General features: G+C 40.7%; 2 protein-coding genes across 5 annotated transcripts in view; one reads left to right on the plus strand and one right to left on the minus strand.

Moving 5' to 3' along the window:
- Window positions 1-9,857, minus strand: part of vps11 (VPS11 core subunit of CORVET and HOPS complexes) — a 22,819-nt gene extending 12,962 nt beyond the window's left edge. The window contains exons 1-9 of one of the 2 annotated variants that reach the window (XM_046306895.1): window positions 9,705-9,857; window positions 8,616-8,771; window positions 8,051-8,199; window positions 7,800-7,935; window positions 7,528-7,691; window positions 7,036-7,283; window positions 6,526-6,727; window positions 6,207-6,358; window positions 4,481-4,667 (exon numbers count right to left, since the gene is read on the minus strand). In XM_046306895.1, the coding sequence (XP_046162851.1) occupies window positions 4,481-4,667; window positions 6,207-6,358; window positions 6,526-6,727; window positions 7,036-7,283; window positions 7,528-7,691; window positions 7,800-7,935; window positions 8,051-8,199; window positions 8,616-8,757 (1,380 nt within the window). In that variant the 5' untranslated portion in view covers window positions 8,758-8,771; window positions 9,705-9,857. Of the gene's footprint in view, window positions 1-4,480; window positions 4,668-6,206; window positions 6,359-6,525; window positions 6,728-7,035; window positions 7,284-7,527; window positions 7,692-7,799; window positions 7,936-8,050; window positions 8,200-8,615; window positions 8,772-9,158; window positions 9,183-9,704 lie in introns of those variants that run through there. The other variant, XM_046306897.1, reaches the window with a different exon arrangement.
- The window catches only part of LOC124000499 (hypoxia up-regulated protein 1-like), a 23,555-nt gene continuing 18,149 nt past the window's right edge, over window positions 9,432-14,837 (plus strand). The window contains exons 1-3 of one of the 3 annotated variants that reach the window (XM_046306892.1): window positions 9,432-10,325; window positions 10,535-10,685; window positions 12,982-13,054. In XM_046306892.1, the coding sequence (XP_046162848.1) occupies window positions 10,593-10,685; window positions 12,982-13,054 (166 nt within the window). In that variant the 5' untranslated portion in view covers window positions 9,432-10,325; window positions 10,535-10,592. Of the gene's footprint in view, window positions 10,326-10,534; window positions 10,686-12,981; window positions 13,055-13,646; window positions 13,706-14,837 lie in introns of all 3 variants that reach the window. The other 2 variants (XM_046306894.1, XM_046306893.1) reach the window with 2 other exon arrangements.

Below are 14,837 nucleotides of genomic sequence, written 5' to 3' on the forward strand. Positions count from 1 at the left end.
ATCAAAAGGACCTTGTGGCTGCAAGAAGGCAAGGTAAGTTGCTAGCTATCATTAAACTTTTTTTTTTTAAACAATCTTCACATAATCACTAGTTAACAACAAATGGTTGATGATATTACTAGGTTAACTAGCTTGTCCTGCGTAGCATATAGTCAATGCAGTGCCTGTTAATTTCTCATCGAATCACAGCCTACTTCAATTTCACCAAACGGGTGATGATTTAACAAAAGCGCATTCAGGAAAAAAAGCACAATCATTGCACAAATGTACCTAACCATAAACATCAGTGCCTTTCTTACAATCAATACACAGAACTATATATTTTTTTAAACCTGCATATTTAGTTAAGATATTAATGTTTAGCAGGCAATATTAACTAGGGAAATTGTGTCACTTCTCTTGCGTTCAGTGCAAGCAGAGACAGGATATATGCAGCAGTTTGGGCCGCTAAAAACTGAAGACCATTTCTTCCAAACAAAGACTAATTAATTTGCCAGAATTTTACATAATTATGACATAAACATTGAAGGTAGTGCAATGTAACAGCAATATTAAACTTGGGGTTGCCATCCATTAGATAAAATACGTAGCGTTTCTGTATTTCACTGAAAGAATAAACGTTTTGTTTTCGAAAATTATAGTTTCCGGAATTGACCATATTAATGACCAAAGGCTCGCATTTCTGTATGATAAAGCTGTCTGACTGAGCAGTGGTAGGCAGCAGGCTCGTAAGCATTCATTCAAACAGCACTTTCCTGTGTTTGCCAGCAGCTCTTAGCAATGCTTGATGCAATGCGCTGTTCATGATTTCAAGCCTATCGACTCCCCGAGATTAGGCTGGCAAAACTAAAGTGCCTATAAGAACATCCATTATTCAAATGGTAGTCCGACCAATCGAATTGCACGCTTCAAGACTGCTTCGATCACGTGGACTAGGATATGTTCCGCATTGCGGCAAAAAATAATTGCCGAATACGCTGAGTCGGTGAGCGGGTTTATTAGCAAGTGCATCGGCGATGTCGTACCGACAGAGTCTATTAAAACATTCCCAAACTAGAAACTGTGGATTGATGGCAGCATTAGAGCAAAACTGAAAGCGCAAACCACTGCTTTTAAAATCAGGGCAAGGTGACCGGAAACATGACCGAATACAAACAGTGCAGCTATTCCCTCCGCAAGGCAATAAACAAGCTAAGCGTCAGTATAGAGACAAAGTAGAGTCACAATTCAACAGCTCAGACACGAGAGGTATGTGGCAGGGTCTACAGTCTTGCTCCCAGACGTCTACAGTCTTGGACCAGGACGTCTTGCTCCCAGACAGACTAAACAACTTCTTTGCTCGCTTTGCGTGCTTCTACACCTGCATTGCTTGCGGTTTGGGGTTTTAGGCTGGGTTTCTGTACAGCACTTTGAGATATCAGCTGATGGACGAAGGGCTATATAAATAAAATTTGATTGATTTGAGGACAATACAGTGCCACTAAAACGGCCCGTATATTTCAGCTTATATTTCTTTATCACATTCCCAGTGGGTTAGACGTTTACATACACTCAATTAGTATTTGGTAGAATTGCCTTTAAATCGTTTAACTTGGGTCAAACGTTTCAGGTAGCCTTCCACAAGTTTCCCACAATAAGTTGGGTGAATTTTGGCCCACTCCTCCTGACAGAGCTGGTGTAACTGAATCATGTTGGTAGACCCCCTTGCTTGCACACATTTTTTCAGTTCTACCCACAAAATTTCTTTAGGATTGAGATCAAATCCAAGTTTATTTGTCATGTGCGCCGAATACAACAGTGAAACGCTTACTTACAGGCTCTAACCAACAGTGCAAAAAAAGGTATTAGGTGAACAATAGGTAAGAACTAAAAAAACAACAGTAAAAAGGCAGTGAAAAATAACAGTAGCGAGGCTATATACAGTAGTGAGGCTATAACAGTAGCGATGCTACATACAGGCACCGGTTAGTCGGGCTGATTGAGGTAGTATGTACATGTAGATATGGTTAAAGTGACTATGCATACATGATAAACAGAGAGTAGCGGTAGCGTAAAAGAGGGTTTGGAGGGTGGTGGGACAATGCAGAGAACCCGGTTAGCCAAATGTGCAGGGTCACCGGTTAGTCGGGCTGATTGAGGTAGTATGTACATGAATGTACAGTTAAAGTGACTGTGCATATATGATAAACAGAGAGTGCGTCATTGGGCAGCTCGTGACTGTGCTTCCCTTTTGTAATCTGTAATAGTTTGCAAGCCCTGCCACATAAGACGAGCGTCGGAGCCGGTGTAGTATGATTCAATCTTACCCTGTATTGACGCTTTGCCTGTTTGATGGTTTTTCCTTACAGGGCATAGCAGGATTTCTTGTAAGCTTCCGGGTTAGAGTACCGCACCTTAAAATGGGCAACTCTACCCTTTAGCTCAGTGCGAATGTTGCCTGTAATCCATGGCTTCTGGTTGGGGCATGTACGTACAGTCACTGTGGGGACGACGTCCTCAATGCACTTATTGATAAAGCCAGTGACTGATGTGGTGCACTCCTTAATTCCATTGGAAGAATGCCAGTCATGTTCCAGTCTGTGACAGCAAAACAGTCCTGTAGTTTAGCATCTACTTCATCTGAACACTTTTTTATAGATCGAGTCACTGGTGCTTCCTGCTTTAATTTTTGTATGAAAGCAGGAATCAGGAGGATAGAATTGTGGTTGGATTTTCCAAACGGAGGGCGAGTGACAGCTTTGTACACGTCCCTGTGTGTGGAGTACAGGTGATCTATAATGTTTTCTCCCCTCTGGTTACACATTTAACGTTGGTGGAAATAACTGGATAAATCAGTTCTAAGTTTCCCTGCATTAAAGTCTCTGGCCACTAGAGGCGCCACCTCTGGGTGAGTGGTTTCCTGTTTGCTTATTTCCTTATACAGCTGACTGAGTGCGGTTTTAGTGCCAGCATCGTCTGTGGTGGTATATAAACAGCGATGATACCTCCCTAGGAAAGTAGTGTGGTCTGCTATTTATCACGAGATACTCTACCTCAGGCGAGCAAAATCTAAAGACTTCCTTAGATTTCGTGCACCAGCTGTTATTTACAAATATGCACAGACCGCCCTCCTCGTCCTGCTGTTCTATGTTGCCGGTGCAGAATATATCCCGCTAGCTTTAATATCCATTTAATCCTTCAGCCGCAATTCTGTGAAACATAAAATATTACAGTTGATGTCCCGTTTTAAGGATATTCGTTATTGTCCAACGATTGCACATTGGCGAGTAATATTGACATTAACTGCAGCTTTCCCACTCGCCTTCTGCAGATTCTTGCGAGGCATCCCGCTCTGTGTCCTCTGTACCTGCGTCTCTTCCTCTTGCAAATAACTGGGATGTTGGCCTTGTCGGGTGTTTGGAGAATGTCCTGTGCATCCTGCTTGTTGAAGAAAAAAACTCTTTGTCTAATCCAAGGTAAGTGATCGCTGTCCTGATATCCAGAAGCTCTTTTTTTGCCCTAAGATAAGGTTGCAGAAATATTATGTACAAAATAAGTTAAAAATAACACTAACACATAATAGCACAATTAGTTGGGCGCCTGTAAAACTGCTGCCATTTCTCCCGGGGCCATTTTAGATCTAGGCTTATGATGGCCACTCCGATACCTTGACTTTGTTGTGCTTGAGCCATCTTGCCACAGCTTTGGAAGTATGCTTGGGGTCATTGTCCATTTGGAAGACCCATTTGTGACCAAGCTTTTAACTTCCTGACTGATCTCAAGATGTTGCTTCAATATAGCCTTATAATTTTCCTACCTCATTTTGTGAAGCGCACCAGTCCCTCCTGCAGCAAAGCACCCCAACAACATGATGCTGCCACCCCCGTGCTTCATGGTTGGGATGATGTTCTTCGGCTTGCAAGCATCCCCCTTTTTCCTCCAAACATAACAATGGTCATTATGGCGGTCTACAATTCTTTTTCTGGGGTCTTGGCTGATTTCTTTTGATTTTCCCATGATGTCAAGCAAAGAGGCACTGAGTTTGAAGGTAGGCCTTGAAATGCATCCACAGTGTATGTAAACTTCTGACCCACTGGAATTGTGATAGTGAATTATAAGTGAAATAATCTGTCTGTAAACAATTGTTGGAAAAATGACTTGTGTCATGCACAAAGTAGATGTCCTAACCGACTTGCCAAAACTATAATTGGTTAACAAGAAATTTGTGGAGTGGTTGAAAAAGTAGTTTTAATGACTCCAACATAAGTGTATGTAAACTTCCGACTTCAACTGTATATGTATATAAAAATTGTCCAATTATTCATTATCTGCTTTTTTTGGGTCCTCCAATAATCGGTATCGCTAGTGAAAAATCATAGTCGGTCGACCTCTAAGTCGGAACCATGATTATCTGAACCCCTCGGAATGAAAGCCTGCACACACAGTTAACTCCCCTGCACACACAGTTAACTAACCCTTGGCTTACAGTTTAAATGCTAACCTTGATGAACTCTTCAAGCTTAGAGCTGTCCTTGAGCTTGGTGTAGCAGTTGAGCAGCAGGGTGGTGTGGTCGGCATTGGCCAGCGACTGCCGGTGCAGGGCCTGGAGGTAGGCCGTCAGGTTGTGGATCCTCTGAGCATCCAGAAACTTCCGGATTACGTAAGAAGGCTCCAGCTTCCTGATTGTGCTGAGGGAGGAAGTGGAAAAAAGTTGCGTTTTCAATTTACATTTTATGGAACACAACAGCAGAGGCTTTTGGTGCCGCCTTCTGTCTGCATTCAGTGTTTGCTTCAGGCAGCCAGTCTACTCCCATTGTTGGAGCACAAAACCCATTTTCGCTTTTAATTAAACACCAGTAGATTTTCCATTTCATTGTTTTTCTCTGATACCAACATGTTCGATTTAAAGCAATTGAGTTGGGAGAGCCCAACATGTTCGATTTAAAGCAATTGAGTTGGGAGAGCCCACCTATACAACGGTAGTGGGAACACTGACCTCTCACAAATCCCCACCAAGAATCGAACTGACAATCTAAATGCTTAAGGATTAGCAAGAAAGCAACTTGTTGATCATGTTAACAGGACTTGATTGAATAAGACGAGGGTGGGTAGCTTTCAGTACATCCAAGTTTGTAAACATAGCTGCAAAGAAACCACTACTAAGGGATACCAATAAGAAGAGACTTGCTGGGCCAAGAAACACAAGCAATGGACATTAGACCAGTGGAAATCTGTCCTTTGGCCTGATGAGTCCAAATTTGAGATTTTTGGTTCCAAACACCTTGTCTTTGTGAGACACAGAGTAGGTGAACGGATGATCTCTGCATGTGTGGTTCCTACAGTGAAGCATGAAGTAGATGGTGTGGGGTGCTTTGCTGGTGACACTGTCAGTGATTTACTTAGAATTCAAGGCTAACTTAACCAGCATAGCTACCACATCAATACGCCAGCCCATCTGGTTTGCGCTTAGTGGGACTATCATATATTTTTCAACAGGACAATGACCCAAAACACATCTCCAGGCTGTGTAAGGGCTATTTGACAGAGAAGTAGAGTGATGGAGTGCTGCATCAGATGACCTGGCCTCCACAATCACCCGACCTCAACCCAATTGAGATGGTTTGGGATGAGTTGGACCACAGAGTGAAGGAAAAGCAGCCAACAAGTGCTCAGCATATGTGGGAACTCCTTCAAGACTGTTGGAAAAGCATTCCTCATTAAGCTGGTTGAAAGAATGCCAAGAGTGTGCAAAGCTGTCATTAAGTCAAAGGGTGCCTACTTTGAAGAATCTCAAATATATTTGGATTTGTTTAACACTTTTTTGGTTACGACATAATTTCATACGTGTTATTTCATAGTTCGTAGAATAATAGTGAAGACATCAAATGTAGAAAATAGTCAAAATAAAGAAAAACCCTTGAATGTGTCCAAAATGTTTACTAGTACTGTATTATTATTATTATTATTATTATCATAATAATATAATAATAATAATAATAATATATAATAATAATAATATATGCCATTTAGCAGACGCTTTTATCCAAAGCGACTTACAGTCATGTGTGCATACATTCTACGTATGGGTGGTCCCGGGGATCGAACCCACTACCCTGGCGTTACAAGCGCCATGCTCTACCAACTGAGCTACAGAAGGACCACCAGAAGGATCATCTATGTATTATGAAGTTGAAGTTAGATACATCAACCCCTGGATGAGATCATACCGGATGTACTGTTGGATGGCTCCATCGTGGTCACCCTTCACGTAGAGGTGGTCACCGTATTGCCTGAAAATCTCAGACAGCCCGTCACTGTCCAAGTGCTGGCTCTTAGCCAGGTTGATGGCCATCACAAACAGATTCTTCTTGAAGAGCATCTAAAGACAGATTGAAGCGTTAAGTGCCTTGCTCAGGGGAACAATGGTAGTAAACAATACTTGGGATCTGAAACCTGTAGTTTCTAGTTCAATCTGGTGCTGAGTTGAACATAATACATTGGAGGGGAAAAGAAGGCATGATGTCAGTCAGTGTATTTTGGGCTAACCTCTAGCTTGGTCTGAGTGTCTTTCTCCTGCAGCACAAACATTTTTCCATCCCGAGTCAGGATGTAGAAGGAGCCCCATTCAGCCAGAACGTCAATGATGTCATCAAAGGAAGCGCTGTAGGCAATGAACTTGTTGTCCAGGTCGTAGATTGTCAAGATTTGTTTCTCCGAAGGAGATGTCTCTCTACTCCCAAATTCAGACCTGAGTAGAGAACTTGTATTCAATACATTGTCATAGGAGATAATATATCACCTAAAAATATGCATGTTTGGTTGAATCTTTAAGGTGTGTTCTTCACAACAAAAAATTACTGTTTTTTTCTTTCTACTTACAATCAACATAAATTGATTTAGTATAAAATGTCTTGAGTTTCATTTCAATAAAAAAAGGAAATGACACCAGGCTAACCTTTGACCTTTATAAGGACTCATACTGACCCTGGCCTTGAACCTTAGGGGACCCATTCAATAGAAATGGCTGCTGTGCCACCCTCAGAGAGTTGTTCTTACTTGTTGGGAGACTTGGTGTCCCTGGTGAGCAGCAGGAGGTAGCCCCGGTGCCAGTTGGCCAGTAGCTTGTGCCCATCGAAAGCGAAACAGGGCCCCCGTTCATCAGGCTGGTAAAGGTACACACACTCATCCCCCGCGACAATAAACTGGGAGTCCTGGGAGGGGTCTGTGAGTGCAGAGCAACGCAGCGCACAGCCGTGGGTGTCCAGTTCCAGTTTAGGGTACTCCTTCACCGACAAAGTGTAGCACTAGTCATGGGGTGGAAACAACACCAAATGAAACAGAAGTTAGATAGTGCTCATGCTCCAAGGGAAAAGTAGTATGGCGACAGGCATGAGGTCAATGCCATTTAAAATCTATCAATTCAAATCCTCCTTGAAAATATGACACTGTCAAATATTGAATTGTACATGAATAACCTGAATTGATTTTAAACTTGTTTCTATGGATTTCACTTATCAGAGTAACATTTGAAAAGCTCAAATGACTTACATGGACTTTTTCCAGAGTGGCAACAAATAAGTGAGTGACTTTGTTCTGCTGACGGAAAGCGAGGCCCGTGATTGGACAGGTGCCCTCATGCAGTGTCAGGGTTTTACTGTGCCTGTCCCGGGTTATGTCACCCTTTGTCAACACCACACTGCCATCTGTGAAGCCTGCAATGACATGGGTATTATCAATTTATAACAGGGAGCAAAAACAAATGTCAAAACCAAATCTCAACTATAGGCGACAATAGGTAGTACTGAAGAACTGCCACTTACCAATAGCCATAAAGTTTAGGTTCTCGTGTACACTGAGGCAGGACACCTCTGTTGGTTTGTTCCCAGGAATTGCTGGGAATATTCTGGTACACAGAGGATTCCCGCTGTCACGCTTGTCCGGATTCCATACCTTCACCTGGCAAACAGTAACACAGCTGGGTTTCTAGTAACAGTTCACAAACAACTACCAAGGAAACTAAAATACTGTTTTTTGATAGTCAGTATTAAATATATCCTACTAAATGTCTTACCAGGGGGTTAATTCCTTGCTCGTCCTGCCCAACCGTGACCAAAATGCTGTGTTGTTTGAGCTGGTACAGGTGGGTCACTCTCAGCTTGTAAGCCTGAAAGGAGGACAACTGTAGGGAGCGTGTCAAAAACCAGATCTGACCGTCCATATGTAATTTATTCTGGCTCAAGGAAGCATAATCATTTTAGATCAAGAGAGATAAATGGTCATTTGCATGGTTAGGGATAGAGGAGACAATTACAAAGGCAGGGCCATGTTCGAATACTCTTAAAATGTATATAAATTAGCCGTAGGAATAAGAAGTGTAATGAATACAAGCAATGTAAATATGTTCTCTTCTTAGTCGTATGACTAGCATGTATAGCAATAATAATTTCCTTGCTTGCAGCCATCCAAAGAGCATAATTTGGGCATATTAAACTCAATTTCATTAACGTTCTTAGTTAACTTGCTTAAAATGGCAAGACTGCTTGAGAGGAATGTCTGGTTAGCAAGTTCGTTAGCTAGAATTGACCAACTAAATTAACTATGCTATATTAACATCGTGGAAACCACCGAAAGGATATCTCCAAGAACGATGTGGCCCCGGCCCGAGTCACATGCAGATATGCCAACCGGGAGGACAAAGTTCTTCCCATTATCTCCAGCGTCCTTCACGGTCTCTTTATCAAAAAACACAAATCGTCTCCACTGTAAGAACGCAGCCATTTTCTTTGCACTGTCTGTATCCTCAGGGAAGAAATCATGTGATACACATCACAAGTCATGTGAGAGAAGGGGAGGAGGAAGAAGAGAATTGTAAATTATATATATTTTTTAAATAAAATGTCAATCAACACACGAAATGAATATGTTTATCAATGTAGGTGGCAAGCAATAAGGGTGAGGGTCACAAAATAAAGTGGTTAACTGTTGATCATGTTCATTTTGAAATATCACCCATTCAATAGTGTTTTCCCCGCACTTATTTATTTTATGTATTTGACAGGGACAATTCACATCAATTAACATTTCTAGAAATGTGCCAGATTTAGACCGTTTGCTAATTTTCATCTGTAGTCCCTGGGTTACATATTAAAAATATATGTAGCGTCACAAACATTACTTACATAAAGTAAAGCTAAGAACTCGCTCAAATCAAGAAAAACAGGTACCAGTAAGTAACAGATCAATCAATCAGTAATAAAAAAAGAACATTGACTTCCACATTGTTTTGACTACAACAACTAGTACTCGACGACTCAATAGGTCCCCTTAATACGATGTCATATAATTTACGCCCATTAATTGAGCGTGGACCAATCACATATTGACAAAAATATTGTTCTCGACAGCCATCACCGAAATGACCTATCACTCTGTAGTATTTGGAATGTGGACGACGGACTCTTGCCGCTATCATAACAACTGGGAAATCGGAAATCTCTGACTTCCGACATCAGTGCGTTCAAAACAACCTCGGGGAAAAACGAGCTCCGACTAGTGAAAATCGTTTACAACCGTCATCATGTGCAGCAGGGTAGCCTAGTGGTTAGCGCGTCAGACTAGTAACAGGAAGGTTGCAAGTTCAAATCCCCGAGGTGACAAGTTACAAATCTGTCGTTCCATTTAACAGGCCGTCATTGAAAATAACAATTTGTTCTTAACTGACTTACCTAGTTAATAAATCAAACTCGGAATCCTAAATCCGTAACTCGGGTATTTCTTTCCGACCTGAAGATCACTGAAGTTATGATTCCGCCTTCCTTGTTTATTTCCGAGTCCCCAACAGTCTTGAAAGCACCAACAGGGTCAGCGCTGTCCTCGCGGAACACGACTCTAGTGGTTTCCACTAACTAGATAGCGCAACCACAAAGTCAAAATCGAAAATAATTGAAAGCAAAAATGAGTTTTTTGGTGTAAATGTATGGTTATGCATAAGGATAACTGTTTGGTTAAGGTCAGGTTTAAAGAATATACATTGTATAAATAGGCGTGTTTTATGACTTTGTGTCTGTGGTAACTACTGACGACCGACTCGAGTGAATCCAATGAGATCACGCCGCGTTCTGGGCCCCATGGCGAGAACAAGCAGGTGATAGCAAGGGAAAATCAAGAAATCTTTATTAGAGTGCCTACGAAGAGGTTTTTAGTTCATAGATCAAGCCAACAGTAAGAAGTATCACCTAAAATAATACAGTTTAGCTTGCTGCATGTAAAGGCGTGCGCTTTCATTTAGTTTATATTGTTGTTTAAACTAGTCTGCTTCAAAGAACTGAACTGCTGGAGTGGAGAAGGTAAGGTTCTGCTTTGTCAGCGATGTGCCTAGCTAGTTAAGTAATTGTTTTTCCATTATATTCTAATTACCAGCAATGGGGTCCATTAACGCAGTCCTAGCTACCGGTTATTTGCTAACATAGTCTCTCATTTCAAATGAAATGGTTGAGGGATTTTAAATGGGAATTTTAGCTAGCTGTGTTTCTAAAACGCATTATTTGTATTGTAGGAAGCTACCTAACTGACGGAACCCGTTTACAGAACCCAAGACTTCTCTTTGTTTTTGAATGAATGGTCAAGGCATCACCTGCGCTGGGCGTCCATGGCATTCATACTGCACGCCAGTGCTCCATGATGGGGCTAGAAGTTTCCACGATCATGTATTTGAATATGAATAACTACATGCTATATAGCCATTAGATTGCAGATTGCCTATTGTTTTCTACTTGATATAGACATTAGCTAGCCTAAATCCTTTATTTCGCGAAACGTGCCCTAGTCCGTAGATAGAAAAATAATTGCCTCACGGTTTCATCATGCTTCCTGACTTTTCATCAGCACTTGAATTAAGTCACAGAACTAAACTGAGTCACAGAACATCCACTTATCTGAACCGTGGTAGAAAAAAGTATCCAAAATCATACTGGAGTCATTTTCTATTAAGTTATCTTTACTTATACTCCAGTGAAAGTCACCCAGTGATATACTACTTGAGTGAAAGTCAAAGTATTTTGTTTAAAATATACTTTACTTGGAATCTTAATGTAATTGCTGCAATGTACTTAAGTATCAAGTTAAAGTAGCAAAAATCGTTTCAAATTACTTATATTACGCAAAGCAGATGGCCACTTAATATTTATTTATGGATAGCCAGAGGCAGGCTCCCACTCAGACATAATTTACTTATGAAGCATGTGTTTTTTTGTGTGTCTGCCAGATCCGAGGCAGTAGGGATGACCAGGGATGTTCTCTTGACAAGTGTGTGAATTACAGTATTTCTGTCCTGCTAAGCATTCAAAATGTAACTAGTAGTTTTGGGTGTCAGGGAAAATGTATGGAGTAAAAATTACATTGTTCTTCAGGAATGTAGTGAAGTAAAAGTTGTCAAATATTAATAGTGAAGTACAGATATTCAAAAAAACTACCTAAGTAGTACTTTAAGCATTTTTACTGAAGTTCTTTACACCACTGCCTGAATGCACCTGGACAGTGAAGGTGGCATATTTAATTTTTATTTCACCTTTATTTAAAAATTCTGCTTGGTTTTTCTTCATTTTTTTGCCTGCCATATCAATTCTGTTATAGTCTGAGACATTATTTTAAGTTTTAGAAACTGGGCCTGAGTAACAGGCAGTTGACTTTGGGCACGTCAGTCAGGCTGAAATTCACGAAATTAGACCCTATCCCTAACAAGTTAATGCTTTTTGACCAGTTCCCAAATTAACGTAATTGGTTCAGAGTTTGTTTTGATATTTTAACCTGCGTGTCGTGATCACGTTTGGTGTGGGAGGGACAAAATACATTTATGCACGATGGCGCACGCATGCAGCCGGTTTGGTTTCATGCTGAAGAATGGCAGAGCATTATCTAATTATTCTTGTGGACTTCCTACATCTGCACTGGTATGAAAAGTTTTGTATAGGTGAAAGCAATGTGGTGTATGACCACCAGGCTTTGGCTTTCACCGCTCCTCCTGTTCAACAGTGCAGGTGACGGAATGGACACACAAGAACAGGAGTCATCTTTGAGATGTTCCTTTTACCTTACTTGCTGCTCTAGAGCAGTGGTTCCCAAACTGCGGCACCAGGTTTTTTTTGGAGCTCAACACTGCTTTCAAGTTGTAATAGTAGAATTCACAAGGTGCTATTTCGAAATTGGGTAGTGCATCAGTGTTCCTCTTCTCATGCCAGTCATTGCATACCGTAGAGCTATTTATAACTTGTTAGAAATTTCCAGCTCAACTAGCCCATGGCAGTTATGTTTTTTAGCAATGTTTTTTTGCCTATAGATTTTGTTGGAATGTTTGAGTCACTCAAATATCACATAAATAAACATTAGGCATGACAATGTGTAGTACTGCAGGGAATAAGCTTTAAACTTGCTAAATGTTCTCTGCCAACAAGAGGAGTGTGAACAATGTGTCACGTACAGGACTTGTGCCCATAGAAAGATATAAAGACATGGTGTGCGGTGGGGTGTTGTGTGGTGATCCCCAATTCTGGAAGGGGGGCCTGAGTGGAAACACTCTAGAGCAGGGTTTTCCCAAAATCAAATAAAGGGTTTCTTGGGTTTCCCCAAGATTCAAATAAAGCTTGATGTGTTGGTTTAGGGCATTAAACAAAATGTACTACCGGGGGATGTGCTCACTCTATTTATTTTCTGAAACATTACTTTTTACTATTTGCTGATATGCATTGTATAGAGATTGATGTTCTTGTGCATTTTTTTAAGCACCTCCCAAATTCATATTTGATCCCCCAAAAATACTTCTAAAACAAATGACAACATTTGTAGCTAATGGATCTGTACAGGATGACAAAACCGAGTCGAGGATAATGAATCTTTATGAGGTCTCAAAATATTGAACCAATTATTTCTTCAGCACACTTACCATGTCACTAGGAAGGCTGCTGTTAGCATTTGAATATATGTTTTTGTTCTGCTTTGTGTGTACAGGTCACCATGAGGAGGAAGCTGACTTTATGGGCTCGCTTCTGTCTCGTCTTGGCTCTGCTGCCTTCACAAACAGGTACTAACACCACATGGTTATTCCATCCAAGACACCTGCCCGCATCAAGCACCGGCAGATTCGCTTAACACCAAATTCACATTTCAACGTCAATCTGAATGCCTCCTTTTTGAGTGCGAGAAGGAAATGGACATGTGCAGAGATTATAGTTAATCTGTCACATTACTATGATGCATTGTCTGTATTTGTACCTATTTACACATTAATTTACTGATGCACGGATGAACATTAAGTTCTATGTCAACTGATGCAAAAGACTGATTAATCACTCACATTGCCACCATACCACTGTAGCCAGTGAGAAATCATTGAAGCTAATCACCTTTAGTATTGTCTCACTTAGTCTGTAATAGAGGTTGACCGATTATGATGACAAAAAAAAGCCAATACCGATTAATTGGATGATTTAAAAAAAAATGTATTTGCAATGACAATTACTGAATGAAAATTTAACTTAATATAATACATCAATAAAATCAATTTAGCCTCAAATAAATAATGAAACATGTTTAATTTGGTTTAAATAATGCAAAAAGTGTTGGAGAAGAAAGTGGAATATGTAAGAAAGCTAACGTTTCAGTTCCTTGCTCAGAGTATGAGAACATATGAAAGCTGGTGGTTCCTTTTGACATGAATCTTCAGTATTCCCAGGTAAGAAGTTTTAGGTTGTAGTTATTATACCATATACCATTTGTATTTCATTAACCTTTGACTATTGGATGTTCTTATAGGCACTTTAGAATTGCCAGTGTAACAGTATAGCTTCCGTCCCTCTCCTCGCTCCTCCCTGGGCTCGAACCAGCAACACAACGACAACAGCCACCATCGAAGCAGCGTTACCCATGCAGAGCAAGGGGGACAACTACAAGTCTCAGAGCGAGTGACGTTTGAAACGCTATTAGCGCACACCCCGCTAACTAGTTAGCCATTTCACATCACATCGTTACTCCAGCCTAATCTCGGGAGTTGATAGGCTTGAATTCATGAACAGCAGAGCTGCTGGCAAAACGCACAAAAGTGCTGTTTGAATGAATGCTTATGAGCCTGCTGGTGCCCACCATCGCTCAGTCAGACTGCTCTATCAAATCATACACTTAATTATAACATAACACACAGAAATACGAGCCTTAAGTCATTAATATGGTAGAATCAGGAAACTCATCTCAAAAACAAAATATTTATTATTTCAGTGAAATACGGAACCATTCCGTATTTGATCTAACGGGTGGCATCCATCAGTCTAAATATTCCTGTTACATTGCACAACCTTATATGTTATGTCATAATTATGTACAATTCTGGCAAATTTGTTCGCAATGAGCCAACGGCCCAAACTGTTGCATATTCCTGACTCAGCGTGCAATGAACGCAAGAGAAGTGACACAATTTCATCTGGTTAATATTGCCAGCTAACCTGGATTTTTGTTTAGCTAAATATGCAGGTTTAAAAATATATACTTCAGTGTATTGATTTTAAGGCATTGATGTTTATGGTTAGGCACACGTTGGAGCAACGACAGTCCTTTTTCGCGAATGCGCACTGCATCGATTATATGCAACGCAGGACACGCTAGATAAACTAGTAATATAATCAACCATGTGTAGTTATAACTAGTTATTATGATTAAGTTTAATGCTAGCGATCAACTTACCATGGCTTCTTACTGCATTCACGTAACAGGCGAGCTCCTCATGAGGCAGGTGGTTAGAGCGTTGGACTAGTTAACCGTAAGGTTGCAAGATTGAATCCCTGAGCTGACAAGGTAAAAAGCTGTCGTTTTGC

Source organism: Oncorhynchus gorbuscha, linkage group LG16 (assembly GCF_021184085.1).
Source record: "Oncorhynchus gorbuscha isolate QuinsamMale2020 ecotype Even-year linkage group LG16, OgorEven_v1.0, whole genome shotgun sequence".
NCBI classification, from domain to species: Eukaryota; Metazoa; Chordata; class Actinopteri; order Salmoniformes; family Salmonidae; genus Oncorhynchus; species Oncorhynchus gorbuscha.